Here is a 19,814-nt window from a genome sequence, read left to right as displayed (position 1 = left end):
GGCTACCACAATAAGAAAAGAGCAGACAACGTATTTGTTGACGAGAACCCCTAGAGGTTCACTTTTGAGCAGAGAGATTCACTTGCGTCCCAGTCCTATAAACTCCCGTATTAAAAGGGGGGTTAACCATCATCACCGGAAAAGGCTGGAGAGGATACTTTAACAACACCACTCTCGTAATAGTCAACAGCCAACTAACTCCGAACCGCTTCTTTCATCAAGAGGCACGTTTCCGGAACCCTGCCACCAAAACTCATGTTGTCGACTTGATTAGGCTGGAACAAAGCGGCGTGGGTGCTTTGTCTCAACATACAAGACAATTTTCAGTCCTCGCCAGCCATGAACAGCAAAGTTGAGCCATATATTGAGCCAAAGAAACACTCACTAGCATTGGCAAGGACAGCAGGGAACTTCAAAATTCCCTGCGTGCTTGAGTCTCCAGTATATCCATTTCTACTCTCTCTCATCTGTCTGTTTGACACGTCTATCAATATTGCTCAAACCACCGCCTCCCCTTCTCATGGTACTAATACAACAATTTCAATGTCAGCTCCTCCCAGCTACCCCAACCTCCTAACCCCTCTAGAAAACCTGCGCATTGGTGGTGGACAAGAATATACAAGTTTTTGCATTTTAGGTTCTCTCTTTCTCTCTCTTTCTCTCTCTCTTTCTATCGATTCGCTCGCTTTTTATTTTCTCCGCAACAAACCGCAGCAAAGTAGCAAGCGTTTAACCAATAACCAGCTTGTCGTCCTCGGGGAACTCGTACGCGGGAATCTCGAGGTTCAGAGGGGCAGGACCCTTTCTGATGCGGCCCGAAATGTCGTAGTGGGAGCCGTGGCAGGGGCAGAACCAGCCGCCGTACTCACCGGCCTCGCCGATGGGGACGCAGCCCAAGTGTGTGCAGACACCTAGTTGTGTTGCTGTCAGCATCATCCATCACCCCCTCCCCCCTATTTTTTATGTCTTGACATACCCAACATGACAAGCCACTCAGGCTTCTGAACACGATCGCTGTCGGCCTCGGGGTCTCTTAGCGACGCAACGTTGATGTTGTTGGCCTCCTCAATCTCGGCGGCTGTGCGGTGGCGGATGAAGACGGGCTTGCCTCTCCACTTGACGATGACCTGTTTATTTTTGTTTTTTCTCCGTCAGCCAACCTTCCTATCCCTTCCCAACTATTCTCCAGAGAGAAAGAATCCTTACGTTCTTGCCCTCGGGAATGGCATTCAAATCAACCTCAACCTTGGCCAAAGCCAAGACGTCAGCAGAGGCGGACATGTTGACGAGGAACTCTGTATAGCAACCACACTGTCAGCCTCCCCCTTCTTAACCAACCCCATATCCATCCAATTGACTCCCCTCCATCCTCCCCCCCCACCCTTTCCTAACCCCAAAATCACCTACCCTGAATGGTACTCTTCGCCCCCCCCGCAGTGATCGCACCCAACGTGCCCACCATGAAATAACTAATCAGCGCATTCGAGCTCGGCTTCTTGTCCGACAGGTACTTTGAGAAATCCGGCACCTTGGTGCTGTTGCTCTCGCCCTTGAAAGGGCTAGAGTAGGAAGAGTCGCCGCGGACGGCCGGGGTCGTCGAGATGGTGCGGGCAGCAACACGCAGGACGGAGGGCCGGGCGAGGGCGCGCGTCACGGTCGAGAGGGGCGCCATTGTTGCTTCTGCTTCTTTAAAAAAAAGAGCGCTGGTGGTAGGTAGAGGGGAGAGAGGAGAGAGAGACACACAAAGTCGACGTCGGCGTCCGTGGACTGAGGTTTTTTGGTTAGTCTCACTTTCGCTTTCTCTGGGCCGAGCTGTTCCCACATTTCCCGACCAGTTGTGAACTTGGCCTGTGCACCAAATGTCAAATATCTGGCAAAGGTGGCGTGCCTGAGGCAGCTAATTTGCAATTGCCTGGCTGGTGATTGGACAGAGCCCGAGGACTCCGATTCTTCCCGTGACATGCCAAGCCCGCTTTACACTACACTATCCACAGGACACTCATGCTTGCTGACATCACTCATTCTCATGAAGAGTCTCACTGAAGAAGGGTCATTATCAACATCGACAGCAGATCAATTCATGTACATTTTACGGATATCTCTCAGTGCATCCGCCTCAACTCCTCCACAACATTCCTCATGTGCTCTAAACTCGGCCCCAAACCCTCACAAATCTCCCTCTGCGTTGCCTCGTCCTGGTCTAGAAACCGCTCTAATAGCTCCCCGTCTAGGAATCTAACCGGCTCGCTCCCCTCCCTTTCTGCATTTCTAAACGCCCTGTAGCAGTTGAACTCTATCTCCCCCGCCGTGTGTACAACCCTCGCCAGCTTTTCCTGGAATCGTAATAGCAAGTCCTGAGCCTCGGGCGCAACGGTGCCGAACATGTATATCCCGCCATTGACCTGTCTCTTGTTAGCATAACCGTCTCAATATTGGACACCACCGAGCGACTTACCGTCCCCAAAAACGCCCTTGGCACCACCATCGCCCCCCTACTCGTCTCAACCCTCACCGCCCTGATCCTGTTCACCATCTCCCCCAAATTCATCTCCGCCGTCACGCTCATAATCTTCCTATCCTCCATCACCACCGCATCCGCATTCCTCCTCAACATCATCAGGTTCCCTTGATCATCCGCCTCCAGCCAGTCATCCCCATCAACATGACACAGCGCCGTACCCGCAGCCGACTGCCAATGCCTGGCCACTTCCACCAGCCTATCCTTGTCACCAGGCATGTACTCAACCAGCGTCATACTCTTCATCACGTCCGCCACCCCGATGATATTCCCCTGCACCGCAATCTGAATCGGATGCGTCGACGGCTTGTACGAAGCCAGCCTCGTCAACGTTGCCGTCGTCGTAGAAGTCTCGTCATATCTCGCAATCGCCACCGTCTTGGCCAGCCCAGCCACAATCTTATTCCCGTCCAAGACTTCCAGACACCTGCACACACCCTTGGTAAGGTGGCTCAGGATTAAGTAGGGGTCCTTGTTATCATCAATACCAAACACCAAAATCCTCCCTCGGTGTTCACCAGTCATGGCATAATCCGGGTCAGGCAAGAAGCTCGTCCCGACAATAAACCGTTCGGCAGGATTCCCATACGAGTCTGGAAGCTCAGCCCTGACAACCGCCTCCACCAGCTCCACGTAATTTGTCCTCTCAAGTTGAAAAGTCTTACCGACAGGCTGGAAAATAACCTCATCCACCAGCCTAAACGAGCTCTGGACAACCTCATCCCCGTCCACCAACGACCGCTTGATACAACCCAGACCAAACACCTTTTCCTTTGGCGAGTAGGCGATCCTACGAACCATCTCGCCCATGGGTAACTCGCGAACGTGTGTTCGTCTCGTGCGGTCGATCTTGGAGATCTTGATCTGTGTGTCCGTCGCCACAATGATCGAATCGGGGAATGCCTCTGTATCAAAAGGACAAATGAACATGGCCTCCTCTGCGGTGACAGCCGAGTATACTATCCTGTTCTCTTCGCCGTAGATCAAGCTTGGGTGCTCCGTCGTGGCCAGGATGCTGTAGATGCTGTCGTTGTCTTGCGGCAGGAGGTGAAGCCTGGCTTGCCGTGTACCCAAGATAACCTGTTTCTTCCCCGAAAACTCAAAATCGGCCGAGATGTTGAACGTGACAACATGGCCATCCTCCATGGCGACGAAGAGCGTTGGCCCCGACACCTTAGGCGAAGCCACCTGAACAAGCACCACCTCCCGAGGTATCGACGCGTCGTCCTGGCTCTGCCGTAGTGACTCCCCATGCATTGGCTCAAGTGTGTTCAAGTCAATAATCGACACCGTCCCTGAGGTCCAAAACCCAACCACACCGATCCCTTGTAACTGCGGCGCAACATGTATGCAAGCAACCTGATCCTGCTGGCTAATATCCTTCTCCTTCACCAACCGCAGCTCGTTCCCAGCAGTACTGATCGACACCAGCCCCGTCCCTTCCACCGACAACAACAGCCACTCCCCGTCCGCAGAAGCATTGATGATGGTGTTCTCACCCCGAGGCACCCACGTCGCCACCGTAACCCCACTCTCAGCATCGACCAACACAACCCCCCTCGTCGTAACCTGCAAAATCATCCCACCCCCAAGATTCCTCGCCAACAACGTCTGGCAATCCAACCCAAAACCCATAAAGTCCTCCACCTCTTCCACCCCACCCTCAGAGTCAAACCGGAAAACCCTCGTCTCGGTCAAAAAGCTCACAGCAAGCGTGTCCATCTTCCCCTCCCCAACCGCCCCCCTCAATGAGAACACCCCCCTCACATGCTGCCCAAGATCCTCCAACAACAACCCCACATCCTCCAGCCCAACGCCGCTCCTCACACTCCTCAACGACCCATCCTTATAAACCCCGCTCCCGCAAACAATCCTCGCCTGCCCCGAAGAGTACTCATTCCCCAACTGGCTATCCTCCCCCCCCCTATTCCCCATGTCCATCACCGCAAAGTCCATAATCGGCCCAATATTCGATATTGTCTGGATCAGCGTCAGGAAAGGTTTGTCCGCCGGCTTATCCGCGCTCAAGTCAAGCTGAAACAGCCGCGAATCCCCATGGTGACTCGCCACAAACAGCATCTCATTCCCCAGATAAACCAGCTCGCTCGCCCGGCTCGTGACCCCAATCTTGGTCAAGGCCATCCCCTTCACCTCCGCCCCGTCCGTGTTGATCGTCAACAAGTGCAACGAGCCGTAGTCATCCGCAAGGAAATACGTCTGAACATTGTACTCGGCCCACTTGACAAAAATGCTCGCCTTGTCAAGCTTCGATTCCACCGTCGCCTTTGTCACGTCATCAATATAGAGCAGTCTCGTCTCCCCCACCACAACAACCCCCCCAAGATGCGGCTTAGCCGATCCCGTATTGCGAAAGTTGTGCCTCTTCACTTCTTCCTCCACTTTCCTCACGGGAATTAACATATTCGCCCCCGCATCCGCAATCGTGATATCAATGATCCTGTGTTTCTGCGCGTTGAACTCGCTGGCCACCGTGTTCCTGTCGTCAGACGTAAGCCGGTACGTCGCCAGCTTCGAATCCTGCGCATTAGCGCTAGTCTGGTAAAGAAAAGCAACCGTCGGGTGTCCGGTCTCGTTATGCAAAAAAGTCGAGGCCTTGATAAACAGTTCCGCCAGCCTGATCTGTCCCATCCAGTCCAGCTGCGCCGCGTTTGTCTTGCGGGCGCCGAGGCGGGCGATCGTCATGACGCCTTCCCATAGGTGCATGGCGATAAACCGTCCTGACGGGTCGACAATCGCTCTGTCGAGGGACTGCGAGTTGCGCATAAAGTGCTCTCCGGGGTCGCGGGTCGCATTCGTGGTTTCCATTTGGGACGTTTCCCGGTTCCAGTAGAGGGTGAAATACTCGAAGCGGTCGGTTCCAACAAATAAGAGGTCTGTTTCGGCGTCTTTTGGTCGGAGTTTTTGGAGCATGGCGATGGTGCCGTTGACGTTGGTGGTGTGGGCTTGGGAGAGGAGGCCGTCGGGGGAGGGGCGCCATACTTCTACTCGGTTTGTTCGTCTGCATTCCGATATCTGTTAGTAAACTCGGTTTTGGTAGTATACAGAACGAAAGAAGGGGGTGAATCCTCACGAGAGAACCAAGCTCTGCTCCTCTTCTGAATAGACATTGGCGAGCAGGGCATGGTCGACGCTGCTTGGCCGGTGGATTGGGGCGATGTAGGCCATTATGACGGAAACAATCTCGGATCTGGGTATCAATATCGCTCGCAAACAACAAGAGAAGAAGACGGAAAGAAGCGGCAGTATAGGGAGGGCTGTTGCAGAGCTTTGCGGCTCTGCTTGAAGTGGAGGACGAACGAACGATCAGTTGAATTGGTGATGCAATCAATTGTCGGAGATAAGATTAAGCTCAACCACTTTTGTTCCCGCTTATCTCCCTTAATTGCATTTGACCCCGCGGCGGCGCGTCGCAACACGCGACCCAACCCAGCCAACCCTCCGCTGTATTTACAGTTGACTTCTCTTCAGCGCATCAAACACCCTCTTCAACCTCTCCAACCCAACCTCCAACGCCGGCCTCGACGCACTAAACGTCATTCTAAACCACCCCAGCTCCTCACTCGCAAACACACTGCCCGTAGCCAACAAGATCTTATTCTCACCCAAAACCTTCCAAATATGCTGTTCCCTCTCCAGATACCTCTCCAAATCAGCCGGGCTCAATTTCCCAACCCTCAACTCAGGCGGTTGTCCACCCTCCTTCTTCCCAAGCAAGTGCCGTCTGAGATCTATCCAAAGAAACATACCCGCGTTTCTTTCCCCATCCCATCGTCAGCATTTCTCCTCACTAGCTCATCCGTGATGACTTACGAATTCCCATAGTATCCCACCCCTTGCTCCCTCAAAAAATCCGTCACAACCTTGTATGACTCCCCCAGCAGCTCCCGGTTCTTCCCCAGGAACTCGTCAGTGTAATCGGTGTCCTCCAGCATGGCGGCCCAAATGTCCTGCACCAAGTACGGCGGCCAGCCAAGCATGGCATTGCTCGCCATCGCGCCCATCAGTCCCCTGTTCCGGGTGTGCAGCATCCCCAATCTGAGGCCGTTGGCGCAAAAGTCTTTGCTTGCGCCGTACGCAACGTGGAGTTTTTGAGTGTCAATAGGGAGATCCAGCGCGAGGGCCGATGTAAACGGCACTACGTCTGTGGCGTCTGGGTTGTTGTAAATAGACTGAGCGTAAATCTCATCGCTGATGAGGTGGAGGTTATGAGCTTGACAAAAACCAGCGATGGCCCTGATCGTCTCTGGAGGATAACATCTCCCGAGCGGGTTGTGCGGGCTGTGTCAACAGTCAGTACCTACACCCCAACCCAAAGCCAGAGGTGCTCACTTGACCAGCATAAACCCCTTCGCCTTGACGCCCTTGCTCTCAGCATTTCTGAGGGCCGTCTCCAGAGCCTGGACGTTCATCTCCGCGTCAAAAACATCGTCAAACCCTTTGTATCCCTCGATATCTTGAAACGTGGCCGGGATTATCACCCCTCTTGCTCTACCGGGAATGTCGGTCGCGAAAGCAGTGTAGTACGGCTGGGGGATGATGATTCCCTCCCCCTCGTTGCACAGCGCCCATGTCAGAGCATCTATCACGGGCGTCACGCCGGCCATGACGATGATGTCATCACTCTTTGCCGGCTCAAGGGGTGAGAACTTTCTGTTCAGAAAGCTGGCTAGGGCACGCTGGAGACGGGGGGAACCTCGAGGGCCGTTGCCGTAGGTGAGTTGGCTGATTGGGTCGACTTGAGTGTTTTGCTTAATGAATTTGACGATTTGGTTGTGCATGAGGGAGTTTTCTGCCACGCCTAGGTTGATTCTTGTGTGTGTGTGGGTATGGTGTCAGTGGTGTGAGTCTTGAGGCTGGGTGCGTATGTGTGTGTATGTGTGTGCGTGTGTGGTGTGTATGTGTGTGTGTTTATGTGACTTACACCCCATCGGGAGTCGCGGGTGACCACGGTGTTGCTAGACATTGTTCGAAAAAGCTCCATCCGCGCATGTAGAGCTGGTTGTAGGCGCCTCTGGTGGAGATGCCGAACTCGGTGGCCGTGGCGGCGATGTCTTGGGAGGAGGTTTGCATTTTTGTTTTGTTTTGCTTTTTTGTTTGTTTTTGTTGACGATGGAGGGGAGGGGGATGTGTATAAGGGATTTGCTCAAGTTCGGATCGATGGAGTCAAAGGTGCTGACTTTATGTCTGGTGGTGATGGACTAACACCTTGTCACGATGTTGACTCACTCGTCAGGGGGTTAGCTGAGGAGTATTTAACATGCGTCTCCTTATTTTAATCTACTGCTACGTTTAACTTCATTCGCTATTCAATGTAACCCCTTCTCATAAATAGAGAGCCAGTTTCGGGTTCTTGGTTCTTTGCATCGGATGATCCTTCCTTCGTAGTGGAGACGGTTGCCCCTCTTTCGGTGCGGATGCTTCGGCTTGGTGGCTGCTCGGGCCGACGCTGGGGATATTAGCGTTGCCGATTGCTTTTGTTGCTGTGATCCGCTCGTGTGCTTGTTCACAAAAATGGCTTTTTTTTTTTTTTTTTAGCACAAATGGAAATTCTTCAAGCAAGATGAATATTCAGTATATGATTTCCACGGAGACACGTCTATTCTAGACCGTGTTGTACAAGCCAACATATCAGCTCAGCCCCTGAATATGGCGTGCAGTCGAGGAAAACAGGGGCATGTAAACAAACCCCTGAGATGCTCATCGGCTATTGAAGCACAGACTTATGCTGCTCACAGCAACAGCCCACTGCTTTGCCAATCTTTCATATATACTTGCTTTTAACGATTATTCACCAATTACTTCAATCTCACCATCTTCTCAACCTAGCACCCTTTTCATAGCCTACCTTAAGTACTCAAGTTTGGAATAATAGCCGGCGAATCAGCACGCGTTGGGGTGGCCAAGCAAACCTTGTCTTTACCCGTCGTGTTTGCTATTCACCCTCCTGTAATAAAGCCACGACCCGGCACCACCGCTTTTCATGATCAGCGGCGAAGAAGCAAAGGCCATGGTAGAGGTCAATAGAGACTTGAACCTTCACATGACGCTGCTTCCTCCGCCTCTAGGGTATGTCGATGCCTTCCTGTGGTGTATTCTACCTACCTATTTAGCCATTCTCGAAATACCTTGCGGGCTTTCCCTTCCTCAACCAACACGTCAGGTGCTTGCAACCCTGGCTCCAAGAAGTCGACTTCCATCGCTTCTACAAACCCCCGTCTCCATGTCTCCCGTTGGCCGCGGTGGACGATATACGACTAAAACCGTGTTCCGGTAGTTTTATCATGTAGGCGTGGTCGGGGCCTCTCTCGACTCGGCCTCACAACACCGCTTTCAACCAGTCTGGCGCCCCGCATTCCCGGTCCTTTGACATGCTCCATAGGTACCGTCCACCCACCATTTGGCTTGAGCGATACGTTATTCGCTCTCCGTCATGGGCCTTGGTGGCTAGCCAACCAAGCTCGGCTGAAGAAGCCACGAATGGGTGATATTTTTCCGGACGCCAAGATGGTGAAGACACGCTAGAGAAGCGTGTCCGGGAGATCTTCCGGATGATGGACTAGGATGATGGACTAGGATGATGGACTAGGATGAAGCACCAAGTGGGCGGAGAGAGAAATAATCCCTTATGCGAAAAAAAAAAACAATATTTTGGTGAATGGTCTCGGAGAGAGGCACTGTAACCACTGGACTTAGGTAACCGGCAAGATACTTGTCAGGGCTTGATCTTGAAAGCCATGGTCAAGACCGAATTTGAAGGCCTGACAAGGGGCATTTGGATTTATGAACTGGGCATTTCACACTACCTCTCATCTAACTTCCTTTGTGTCTGTTTCCTAGGTATTCTCACAGCTTTTCTTCTCTTTTCTCAGCTTGCACAGTATCATAAATGGAAATTTTTTCTAGAAATAAGTGCTCAACTTGACAACCGGTGTCCAAATCAGACTCCAAATGTTCATGTAACCCCCAAAGTCACCGGTAATGCCGTCCATGGGGTGATACAAAATATTCGATTCAACACCCCAAAAAAGAATCAAATCTTCCTAAACTGAACCCTCATCCCCCCAGCAGGAACATACCCCATCCCCGGGTTCGTCGTCCTCGGCTCCCTCCCCCCAAGCCCCTTCAACTCCTCCGTCATCCCAAACTCAAACCTGGTCACCAGCTCCACAACCAAAACCTTGAACTCAACCATGGCAAACTGCTTCCCTATGCATATCCTTGGCCCATGCATAAACGCCCCAAAAGCATAAGGGCTGTCCGCCTCCGTCCCTGCCAAATTCTCCCACCTCTCCGGCTTGAACTCGTCAACATCCTCCCCCCAAACCCAGGCCGTCCGTGAGGCCACCGCCGGGAGGAGAAGAAGTACGGTGCCCCTTGGGATAAAAGTGCCACAAATGGTAAGATCTTTCAGTGCCTCCCTAAACGTCATCAACGCAGGACAATACCGCCTGAGGATTTCCCTGCAAAAGTTGTGGAGATAAACAAGCGACTCCAGCTGCTCATAAGTCGGGGTTTTGCCAGCCTCGAAATGGGATGTGATTTCCCTGCGGAGACGCGTCTGTATGTCAGGGTGGACAGCCAAGACATAGCTCGCCCACAGGAGGGCATTAGCCGAGGTCTCATGCCCCGCCGCGATGAAGGTCAGCAGCTCGTTCGTGATTTGGTCTTCTGTCATTTTGTCGCCGGCTTTGCTGAGGGACATCTCCCCCTCTAGCATCATCGTGAGCAAGTCAGCTCCGTTGCTGACAGGGTTGCGATAGTCCGGTTGAGCCAGTTCTTTGACGCGGTTCTTGACAATGTCGAGGGTCATCCGGCGGAGTTGTGCCGAGGCGCGGAGGTAGCCTAGGTTGGCCTCCATGGGGAGGAAGCGGCGGATGGGGAGGAAGAGGTTGATGAAGGAGATGAGGGCGGAAAGCGGGGGCTGCTGGAAGACGCGGCGGAAGGAGGTGAGAAAGCTACCCTCTATATCAGCACCTACATGGCCAAAACCGAAAGTCTGAATAACATACTCCATATCCCCCCCTTCTTCCTCCCCCCTCAAATTCCCCAACTCAACCCCCAAAATCGTCGCTCCGGTCACATCAATAGTAGCCTTGACATAAAGCTCATTCACTGTTTCCTTTTTCATCAGCCCCCTTCCCGTTTTTTAGCGTTCACCATCAACTCACCATCAACCACCCCCTCCCCTTCCTCCCCTACCATCCCCTCCACAACCCCCCCCAACCCCCCCGCCATCCCCCAAAGCACCCCCATGACCCTCCTCACACTACCAACCCCAAAAACTCCATTCAACCTCCTCCTCGCAATCTTATGCTCCCCTCCCTCAGCAAACAACAACCCCCTCCCGACAAAATCCCCAATAAACCTGTGCATCATCTTAGTAAAAAAAACCCCACCCCCCCAAAAAAAAAACCACAAGAAACCCCGGGCACAACAAACCTGTACATGATATCCGGCTTCTTAAACTCATAACAGTGCGTCATCAACACCTCCTTGTGCGCCTCCGGACTGGCAACTAGTACCATCTCTGAATGGAACAGACCCAAAAACCGGATAAACGGGGCACGTGGGTAACGGTTGGCCCAATCAACGTATGTTTGCACGGGGGAGGTTGCGCGGAGGAGGGTGAGGGTTTGGCCTAGCAGGGGGAGGTTTCCCCCAGGTGTGGGGAGGGTGCGTAACGGGGAGAAATAAAAGGGGTGGAGGAAGAGGGAGTAGATTATCAAGGGGAGGTAATGCGCGAGGAAAAGGGGGAGGAGGTAAGAAGGAGGGATGGGGAAGGTGGGGAGGAAGAGGTGGGAGAGGGTTAGTTCTGTTAGGGAGAGGAGGAGGGAGAGGGTGATGTGGGACATGATGGTGGTGATTGATGGTGGTGGTTTGTTTCTTCAAGGGATTTGCAAGGAGAGAGAGTAAGATGGGGTGGCCAAAAAAGATTGACAACGGAGTGGTCATGGGCGAGGGACCCAGTGGTAGATATAACGATATAACATGGATGAATACCTTAACTCGTGTGGAAGGGTGTGAGCCATATATTAGGTGCATTTCACTGCTCAACTATCCCTGAGTGGGGAGGGCTTGCCATGTATGATCAAAGTGATTGTCAAGCCCGACTCCCACCTGTAATCATTCGCACAGCTCTCTCACTCGATGTTTCGTAGTTGGTGCGAGTGCATGCACCGTGCACATATCAAATGCTCATGCATGCTCATGTTGATCTCCGTCGACCCTCCAATCATATAGCTCCAACCACAAGAGCGTACCGAGCGTATTCGTCTAGCATGCGGGGTGTTACACACCAAGGTGTGGTGAAGTCCAGGGAGAAAAGCCGCAGTTTGATCATGAGTGGCGTCCAATAATTTCTGGCTGACACACATTCAGCAGCTTCCAATACGCCCTCTTTTGATGAGTTCTTCGTGTGGATGAGGTAAAGTCTGAGACATACAACACAATAACCCTTGATTGAGCAGCTAAACAACCCTAAGCGCAAAACCACCCGAAACCCAAACAACGCCTTATTAATGTGCCAGCAATGCTCCATGCACCCTGAACCCTCGCTAACCCACACCACCTTGATCTACTCAACAATCAGCCCCTCCAACACCCTCATCGCCCTCGTACCCTCCCTCTCAAAGGCCGAGACCATATTTTCACACTCCATCTTGAGCATCTGCTCTGCCAGCTCAGCATTGTGGTAAATCCACTCCTCCACCGTCATGCCCTTCTCAGGGCTGGTCAAGTCCTTGCCCTTGCTCAGCAACCGGGAGACACCATTCTCCTTGTTTGGATTGTTCGATGGTGAAAATACCATCTCGAGATCTGTCGGCTGCCAGGGCGTGGCACTCTGAAGTCCGCCCAGCGTAGCTCGTTTCGACGGGGAACTCCGACTCGGGGTGGCAACAACTGGTGCTAGCGCAACTCTGTTGGAGACGACGCTAACAGCTGTTGTCTTGGTCAGCGATCGCCGTGTGTTTTCTGCATCCGAGGATTGCGGCGACGGCGAAGGGGACATGGTTGCTTGTTTCGCCCGTCGGCTGGGTTGTGTTCTCGGCGTTGATGGGTGCTGGCTGGCAGATGAAGGAGGAGGTGGTGGAAGAGACTTGTTGGTTCTCATCGGGGTCGGTAGGACAGGTGCAGCTTCAACAACTGGGGCGGGTGGTGGTGTTGGAGGTTTGGCAGGCTTCTTCTCAACCTGGACCGGTTCTGGTGTCGTTGCCTTCGCTAAAACAGACTCGCGAGCTTTGACTATTCTGGCAGATGATCGTCGTGGGGCTGGTGCCGGTTCGACGTCCTCGACGGACGCTCGTGCGTCGAGTGATGCCCGGACCTCCAGAGACGCCCGTGCCTCGAGAGATGCCCGTTCAGCCAAAGACTTCTTCGAGGGACGACCGCGACCCCTCTTCACAGGCTGGGTTACAACAGTACCGCTGCTGGCATCCGGATCAACTTCTTCTGGTTGAAGCTCTGACTTGGCCTCAGGTTCTGGAACGGCATCCTCCATCTTAAGGGTTGGGTACTGGACATCACCGACTGATGGCGCAGGAGCTTTTGCGATCTCATCCACAGGTTCTGACTCGGCCACAGGCTCCTTAGGCTTCTTCGTCTTTGATATTTTCCGAGTCCCTGCCTTCCGTCCCTTCTTCGGGACCATGATCTCTTGCTCCTCTGGCTCCTCTGGTTCTGGATCAACCTCGGCGAGAAGAGCCTTGTATTCGGCATCGATCTCGGCCTCGTCAGGCTCCGCAGGTGTTGCGTCGAACATGGGGTGTATCCTGCTCTCTTCCTCCGCCACCTGACTTGTCTTGCGTGCAGTGGTAGATATCTTGGGCCTTCCTTTTGTCTTTGGCCGTGGCGCTTCCACCTCGGGTTCTGCGATAACCGGCTCTGCGATAACCGGCTCTGCAGCAGCTGGCTCTTCGACAACCGGCTCTTCGATAATTGGTTCTTCGACGACTGGTTCTTCCAGAGCTGGCTCTTCGTACCGGTCGAGATCGGCTTCTAATTGGCGCTCAATCTCATCGTCATCTGGCACATCCAATGGCTCCGACTGGACCGAGGCTTGCGAGACCTTGCGGGACTTTGTGGTGGGCCCCCGGCCCTTCTTCTTGGCAAGGGGTGGTGGCTGCTCAATGACATCGACCATATCAACGTCTTGTGGTGCTGCGGGCGGCTCTACGGCAGCGTTCTTCTTGGTGCGTGTGGCCCGTTTCTTGGGAGCTGGAGCCTCGGCGTTGGTCATGGAAGGTTCCTCCATTGTGTCGCTAGAACGCTTACGTCCTCTGGCGGGCTTTGGTGGAGGTGCTTCTACTTGCGGTTCGTCTTCGTGTATCTCGACGACCTCTTCCTTCTTTGCTTTGGTCTTCCGGCCCTTTGCAGTAGTCGCCTTGCGTCCCTTTGTCGTCTTCTTGGCACCTTGAGTCATGGCGGACGCAGTTGTCATAACACTGTCGTCTTGGTCGAGGGTGAGGTCTCCAACAGAGGTCAAGTCGGAGGCACCAGTGGCGATGGTAGCAATGGACTGCACCGAGAGCCGCGAGGCTTTGGAGGGTCTAGCTGTCTTGGCTCTCCCCGACTTCTTTGGTGCCGGTTGCGAGTTGATGAGAGTAAAGAATGGGCATTCGGGCGCACGGTTGTAGTGTTCGTCCCATGGGTTGTCGTCCGACTCCCATCCCTCGAGGGCGAGTTGGCAGTAGGCGCACGTGGCCATGTCCTCCGCCTCCCGCGATGGTGTGTACTTCCAGCCGGCCTCGACAAGCTATGTTCCGGCGAGTCAGTCTTGGGCCAACGGTCAAGGGTTCGTCGTTCCTACCTTTTTAGTCTTGCACTTGAAGCCCTTTTTGGTCTCGTAGGGCCACCTGCCGGCAAACGTTGCTTTGCGTGCCTCGACCATGAACGGGTCGAGAGGGTGTACCTTCCCATAGTTGCCCATGCCGGCCTCGATGGCTGCCATGATGGCCCACCCGCACGTTGGCGAGTGCTTCAGATGTTCCTCCAGAGGATTGTCATGCTCTTCCCACCCGTCGAGTGACTTGTCGCACAAAAAGCACACAACATTGTCGGGGCTTTGCGGGTATGGCTCGAAGAAGAATCCCGCTTTTGCAAACTATCACAGCGAAAGTCAGTCTTGAAACCCCGAGGGAAATCAGCTAGGAAGCTTACCGCGACAGGGGAGAGGGTTTTGTGTGGCCATTGCAGCTGTTTTGGACCGCGAGAGTTTGCATTGGAGGTTCTGCCTTTGGAGGCAGGCTGTGTTGCCTGGAACGATGCCAGCCGGTTCTCAAGGCAGAAGAACACGTCCTCCGAGTCCATCATAGACATTTTTGTGTGGTTGTTTGCTCAGAGAGGTCGAGTTTCGAGGGTTTGTCGCGAGTTAAGACGCGATCGAGTCGGCTACCGCTACCGCTAACTGGAATATGGGTTGGGTTCGTTTCTCCTCAACAATAACATACGGACATTGTCGTCTGGCGATATCAGATAATAATCAATCACGGGCCAATCGAGGAAGGCTTGGATCGTCGGCCCAAGTCGCGTGTTTGGTGATGGTGTCAAAAGTCAAACTGTGGGATCCATTGACATTTGGAGGGGGAGCAGGGAAGCCGCAGCCAATAAAATGCCACACGTCGTTGATTGGCTAGAACACGGTCCGTTTGTTTACTTTCAATGTGGAGGCTAAGCCTCATGTGCGCCACACTTTGCTTCGCTTCAGCCACAGATAGCGCCACCCCATTCCAACGAAGGGTTAGGGTTGTGATCTTATCAATGCCCAGGCTTCACTTGATTCGGGAATGTGTGCCAAGCGCACACTTCCTGGCGTCTTGCATGAAGTCAATATTGGATGCTTCCACGGCTTCTGAAGCCAACTTCTTGGCTTCTTCCACCTTCAACAATGGCCCGCTCTCCCGTTCTTTCTCAGCTTCACAACAGACCTCTCAAGTGCCGGTCTACTCGATGACTCAGAGACATGTTGAGAAGGCAAAACAAAATGTGGACTCCCGAGACGATCACCCGAAAGATCTGGGCCTGCTGTGCCCAAGAGACTCCAAGAGACCAAGGCGGCTACATTAAACATATACGACAGGTCCCAAGCAAACCGTGACTAAATGTTTTCTTCGCAAGTTTGGCATTGGTCATCAACAAAAGCCTCGCCCATCAGCGGCTGGTGGGGACTGGCAGTTGCATTCTGGGGTTTGCACCGCCTCCCCCAGCGGACGAGAGATGGGATCCTGGACAGACAACACCGATCTCGCACGTTGCCGACCATCTCAATTTTCACCGCCTGAGTTGGAGATGGAATCATCGAGGATCCCCAGAATGCGAATCCCGGTCCATCTAACACCTTGGGCTCTTCCAACGATCTCTGGGGACGGCGCAGACAGTCCGGAACAGCGCAGTTGAACCAAGCTTTTTCAGGGTGCTACCTCCGTGCCTCCTCGGTGCAAGCGCAGCCATTGGCATTGGCCATCAGGAGGAAAATAAGCTTTGCCGCGGACATCGGCGTGAGGCTGGCGAGACGGCGCCTTTTCTGCGTTTGAGAGGTCCCCACAGTGTCGTCACCACATCAGCTACCAAAGTACCGGCGCTACTGGCAGTTGGCTCATTGCTGGTTCCTGGCATGTCGAGATGAACCGTTTTTGCCCTATGGTGTTTTCCCAGTGACACGGCAATTCGTCTACCGGTACACACATTGGAATGTCCGCTACCGCGCCCCCACAATCAACACATTCTCGAGCCGCCACATGAACACAGGGCTTCTCCAGATACGCCGTTTGCCGCTTCTCATCTTCTAGAACCTGTGGGAGAGATGCTTCATGCGGGGAGGGTGGACCGGCCGGCCATGAACTCCGTCTGCGACATGCAGGAGCAAGGACAGCCTAGGGCTTGCAGAGGGGTCCTGGCCTTGACAGCACACCGTGTGAGGATAGCCCGAAGCCCTTGAGACCCTGCGGCATTGGGTAATGGAAGTTAGTGTTTTGGACCGGTACTGGTTACTCACGAAATCTGGGGAGAGCTCTTTCCGGGGCCGTTGGGTGAACAGCTGCTCATCTGATGATACTGGCCAGCCAGCAACAGCCATCGGGATAACCATCGGGGTATCCCCCTCGGTGGCGATGGGACGTCCCTGCCGGTGTTCCCGCGCCTCAATTCGTTCACCGAGATCGGCCGGAGCATGAACGGCATGGTAGGGATGTGCTTGCCGTTGCCTGACTCGAGCTTGGAACTGAGGTTTGACGCTTTCTTTTAAAGTTTCTCTCTTTTCCCTGCTTCCCCAGCAGTTCGGCTCTCCATCCAATCCGGAACACATTTTGGGAACTGGCTTTGTGTCAATGGTGCTTGTCCTGGTCATTTTTCTGTTCAACAATTTTTGACCTGCAACACTTGTTCATAAAGTCCATCTCCCCACGGACTTCGGTTCTTCTCTCTTCACTCTTCACACATCCGTCCGCCACTTCGCCATCCCCACATCGCCCTACCTGGCACTACCCCGGCCCATCACGCCACGCTCCTGTCGAGTTTCAACAGCTTCAGCAGGCCGGTCGTTTACCTAGTATTGGGACGACAGGCTTTTTCAATATGGCGGAAATCACTCCAAGCACGGGCGTGAGCCTTGCCGAGAAGGAGAAGGCCGGTATCGAGAGAACCGGCTCCGGCCATGCCTCTTCCATGGAGGGTGACGTCCGCGCCAACAGGGGTGCCGCCGACTACGACTTTGAGAGACAGAAGCTGGCAGAGGGTGAGGCCGCTTTCCACCAGCTTGGATGGAAACGCCTGACGGTTGTGCTCATCGTGACTGCCGTCGCCCTGGGCAGTCTCAGTCTTCCGGCCGCCTTCGCATCACTGGGCATGATTCTCGGCGTCATCATTTCTGTCAGCATGGGTCTTTTGGCCATGTACTGCAGTTATGTCGTCGGTCAGGTCAAGGTCAAGTACCCCCACATCGCCCACTACACCGACGCCGGCAGAATGATGTTTGGCAAGTGGGGGTACATTATCATGACGTTCATGTTCGTCCTGCAGCTCACCTTCACCACCGCCTCCCACGTTTTGACGGGAGCTATCATGTTTGGCAACCTGACCAACAATGGCGCCTGCACTGTCGTATTTGCCGTCGTCTCGGGCATTCTCCTCTTCCTCCTGGCCATCCCGCCCACCTTCTCCGAAATGGCCATTCTCGGATACATCGATTTCGTCTCCATCATTGGTGCCATCGGTGTCACTATCATCGCGACCGGCATTCAGTCGGCCAACGCTGACGGCGGTCTGGCCGCTGTCAGCTGGTCTGCCTACCCCAAGGAGGGCTTGACGCTGCACGAGGGCTTCATTGCGGTCACCAACATTGTGTTCGCATACAGCTACTCGCTTTGCCAGTTCAGCTTCATGGACGAGATGCACACTCCAGCCGACTATCCCCGCGCCATCTTCACCCTCGGCATCTTCGAGATCATCCTCTACACCCTCACCGGTGCCCTCGTGTTCGCCTTTGTTGGTCACGATGTCCAGGCCCCTGCTCTCCTCTCAGCTGGCCCCACCATGTCCAAGGTTGCCTTTGGTGTCGCCCTGCCCGTCATCTACATCTCTGGCAGCATCAACACCGTTGTCTGCGCCCGTTACATCCATGGCAAGTGGTTCAAGGACTCGGTTATCCGCTACGTCAACACCCCCATGGGCTGGATCACCTGGATTGGTGTCGATGCCGCCATCACAATCGTCGCCTTTGTCGTTGCCGAGGCCATTCCCTTCTTCTCGCCCCTGTTGGCCATCTGCGCTGCCATCTTCCTGTCTGGCTTTACATTCTACTTCCCGGCCATCATGTGGTTCATGTTCATCAAGGAGGGCAAGTGGACGCTATGGAACATCACGCTGGGTGCGCTCAACGTGGTGGCTTTCATTGTGGGCATGGTCATTCTCGGGCTCGGCACCTACTCGGCTGTCAAGGACATCACAATCCGCTACGAGACGGGTGCCGTTGGTACTTCTTTCGGCTGCGCTCCACTGACCTGAGCTGAGCATTTCAACGGTGTTTGGGAGGGAAATCGATTTGGAGTTTTTGGCATTTTCCTTTTACATCAAACATTTCCTTCATAACTCATAACTGGTAATGTCTTCTTTGGAGTATTCATGAGGGTTTCATGGCCAAAAAGGATCGGGCATGGGCATGGTCATTGGAGGGGTTAATGGTGGGCATTTTTCTTATTGTTGGGCCTTGGGTCGGAAGCGGCGTTTTTCTTTCTTTTTCTTCTCTTGTGGGAAGGGGGTATTTCTTTTGTGTTATCAAGCGTTACTTTTGTTGCGCGCGACTGGATACCAACGAGTTTTTAAAGTAGATGTAGGGGAGTAATGATACCTGATATGTGTCAATTTTGATGTCTTTAGTTGTGATTGTTTTGTAGCCATTTCTGATTGTTCTCTCAGCGCCTCGCACAACCACCACACTACTAAATCTACCCCAAGAAATCGATATCCCAAAATATCTCATTTCGCTATTTAATAGAATTTGCCTGTCCAAAAATGCCAGCTACCCTCTGACAAAGCAGCCCACTCCCCACATTGGAAAATAAGGGGAACTATTCACCCAAGCTTATCCAAGCCCAACTTCGTTTTGGGTTAAACAAAGCTCAAGTCTTACTTACAGCCTTCATGCTCCGCCAGGACCTTTGGAATCAACATCTTGACTCACACTGTGTTTATGTATGTATGGTTTTTCTTTGCTTTTTTTAGCATTAATCTTGATTAAATCTACGCACCAAAATTTCAATAGTCACGTAGCCATTCATCACAACCACCAAGCCATACATAAACCATCAGGAGGTCACACCCACGAGAGCAAAGAAATAGACAATAAGAAAAAGAAAAAGAAGATAGGAAAAGAAAAGATAGATGCCCAATAACAGGATTGAACTGTTGACCTTCGCATTGACTACATACTGTCTCCAGTATTAGTACGACGCTCTAACCAGCTGAGCTAATCGGGCTTCGTGGTTTAGTATTTTCTCAGTTCCCACCCTCACCCTACATTGCTTTCTGTGCCATGTTGCAAAACCTCCTGGTCACCCCCTTTTCGTCTCCTCCTGCTAACGGGTCAGTTGAGTCCTTTCCTGTTGAATTGTACTCCGTATACAACCAGTCTCATCTCTCACATCCATCCCCACCCCCCAAACAACCTGACCAACAGCCTCACCACCCAGCAGATACCTCAGGAAAGCACACAGCACAACAACCCCCTCCAACTGCCGACGGCCAAAGGGAAGCTCTCCCCATTACTCAACCGGCAGCCAAATCC

At 53.2% G+C, this 19,814-nt stretch overlaps 6 protein-coding genes and 1 non-coding gene across 7 annotated transcripts; 1 reads left to right on the top strand and 6 right to left on the bottom strand.

Moving 5' to 3' along the window:
• Window positions 1-601: 601 nt before the first annotated feature.
• RIP1 (Cytochrome b-c1 complex subunit Rieske, mitochondrial) lies at window positions 602-1,883 on the bottom strand. Its single transcript, XM_062880486.1, has 4 exons — window positions 1,408-1,883; window positions 1,207-1,295; window positions 977-1,127; window positions 602-911 (listed from the first exon to the last, which is right to left on the bottom strand). The coding sequence occupies exons 1-4, from the start codon at window positions 1,670-1,672 to the stop codon at window positions 730-732; spliced, it is 687 nt and encodes a 228-aa protein (XP_062729692.1). The 5' UTR covers window positions 1,673-1,883; the 3' UTR covers window positions 602-729.
• Window positions 1,884-2,028: 145 nt separating this feature from the next.
• On the bottom strand, window positions 2,029-5,704 carry QC761_600250 (uncharacterized protein; the record flags this gene model as incomplete). The annotated part of the gene is made up of 3 exons (XM_062880487.1): window positions 2,029-2,402; window positions 2,456-5,537; window positions 5,610-5,704. 3 exons carry the CDS (start codon window positions 5,702-5,704, stop codon window positions 2,103-2,105), a joined length of 3,477 nt encoding a protein of 1,158 aa, XP_062729691.1. The 3' UTR covers window positions 2,029-2,102.
• A 282-nt stretch (window positions 5,705-5,986) lies between these two features.
• QC761_600260 (uncharacterized protein) lies at window positions 5,987-7,812 on the bottom strand (the record flags this gene model as incomplete). The annotated part of the gene is made up of 4 exons (XM_062880488.1): window positions 7,461-7,812; window positions 6,869-7,348; window positions 6,350-6,817; window positions 5,987-6,293 (listed from the first exon to the last, which is right to left on the bottom strand). Exons 1-4 carry the CDS (start codon window positions 7,607-7,609, stop codon window positions 5,987-5,989), a joined length of 1,404 nt encoding a protein of 467 aa, XP_062729690.1. The 5' UTR covers window positions 7,610-7,812.
• Window positions 7,813-9,372: 1,560 nt separating this feature from the next.
• On the bottom strand, window positions 9,373-11,391 carry QC761_600270 (uncharacterized protein; the record flags this gene model as incomplete). The annotated part of the gene is made up of 4 exons (XM_062880489.1): window positions 9,373-10,494; window positions 10,549-10,651; window positions 10,708-10,904; window positions 10,985-11,391. 4 exons carry the CDS (start codon window positions 11,389-11,391, stop codon window positions 9,570-9,572), a joined length of 1,632 nt encoding a protein of 543 aa, XP_062729689.1. The 3' UTR covers window positions 9,373-9,569.
• A 722-nt stretch (window positions 11,392-12,113) lies between these two features.
• Window positions 12,114-14,854, bottom strand: QC761_600280 (uncharacterized protein; the record flags this gene model as incomplete). Its single annotated transcript, XM_062880490.1, is given in 4 exon segments — window positions 12,114-13,420; window positions 13,436-14,291; window positions 14,346-14,639; window positions 14,696-14,854. The coding sequence occupies 4 exon segments, from the start codon at window positions 14,852-14,854 to the stop codon at window positions 12,114-12,116; spliced, it is 2,616 nt and encodes an 871-aa protein (XP_062729688.1).
• A 923-nt stretch (window positions 14,855-15,777) lies between these two features.
• QC761_600290 (uncharacterized protein) lies at window positions 15,778-18,892 on the top strand. The gene is made up of 2 exons (XM_062880491.1): window positions 15,778-17,746; window positions 17,809-18,892. The coding sequence occupies exons 1-2, from the start codon at window positions 17,108-17,110 to the stop codon at window positions 18,538-18,540; spliced, it is 1,371 nt and encodes a 456-aa protein (XP_062729687.1). The 5' UTR covers window positions 15,778-17,107; the 3' UTR covers window positions 18,541-18,892.
• Window positions 18,893-19,412: 520 nt separating this feature from the next.
• Window positions 19,413-19,506, bottom strand: QC761_0094750. Its single transcript has one exon. It is a non-coding gene; the product is annotated as a tRNA-Ile (tRNA).
• Window positions 19,507-19,814: the final 308 nt, after the last annotated feature.

The sequence above is a fragment of the Podospora bellae-mahoneyi genome, chromosome 6, assembly GCF_035222275.1.
Source record: "Podospora bellae-mahoneyi strain CBS 112042 chromosome 6, whole genome shotgun sequence".
NCBI lineage: Eukaryota > Fungi > Ascomycota > Sordariomycetes > Sordariales > Podosporaceae > Podospora > Podospora bellae-mahoneyi.
Note: the sequence above shows the minus strand (reverse complement) of the source record. Positions and strands in the feature narration are given on the sequence as shown.

Coding starts and splice junctions, on each gene's coding strand:
- QC761_600290 (XM_062880491.1), top strand. CDS start 17,108: ATGGCGGAAATCACTCCAAGCACGGGCGTGAGCCTTGCCGAGAAGGAG. Junction 17,747..17,808: donor CCATCATTGGTGCCATCGGT/GTCACTATCATC, acceptor GGCCGCTGTCAG/CTGGTCTGCCTACCCCAAGG.
- RIP1 (XM_062880486.1), bottom strand. CDS start 1,672: ATGGCGCCCCTCTCGACCGTGACGCGCGCCCTCGCCCGGCCCTCCGTC. Junction 1,296..1,407: donor GGCGAAGAGTACCATTCAGG/GTAGGTGATTTT, acceptor GTTGCTATACAG/AGTTCCTCGTCAACATGTCC. Junction 1,128..1,206: donor CCATTCCCGAGGGCAAGAAC/GTAAGGATTCTT, acceptor AAAAATAAACAG/GTCATCGTCAAGTGGAGAGG.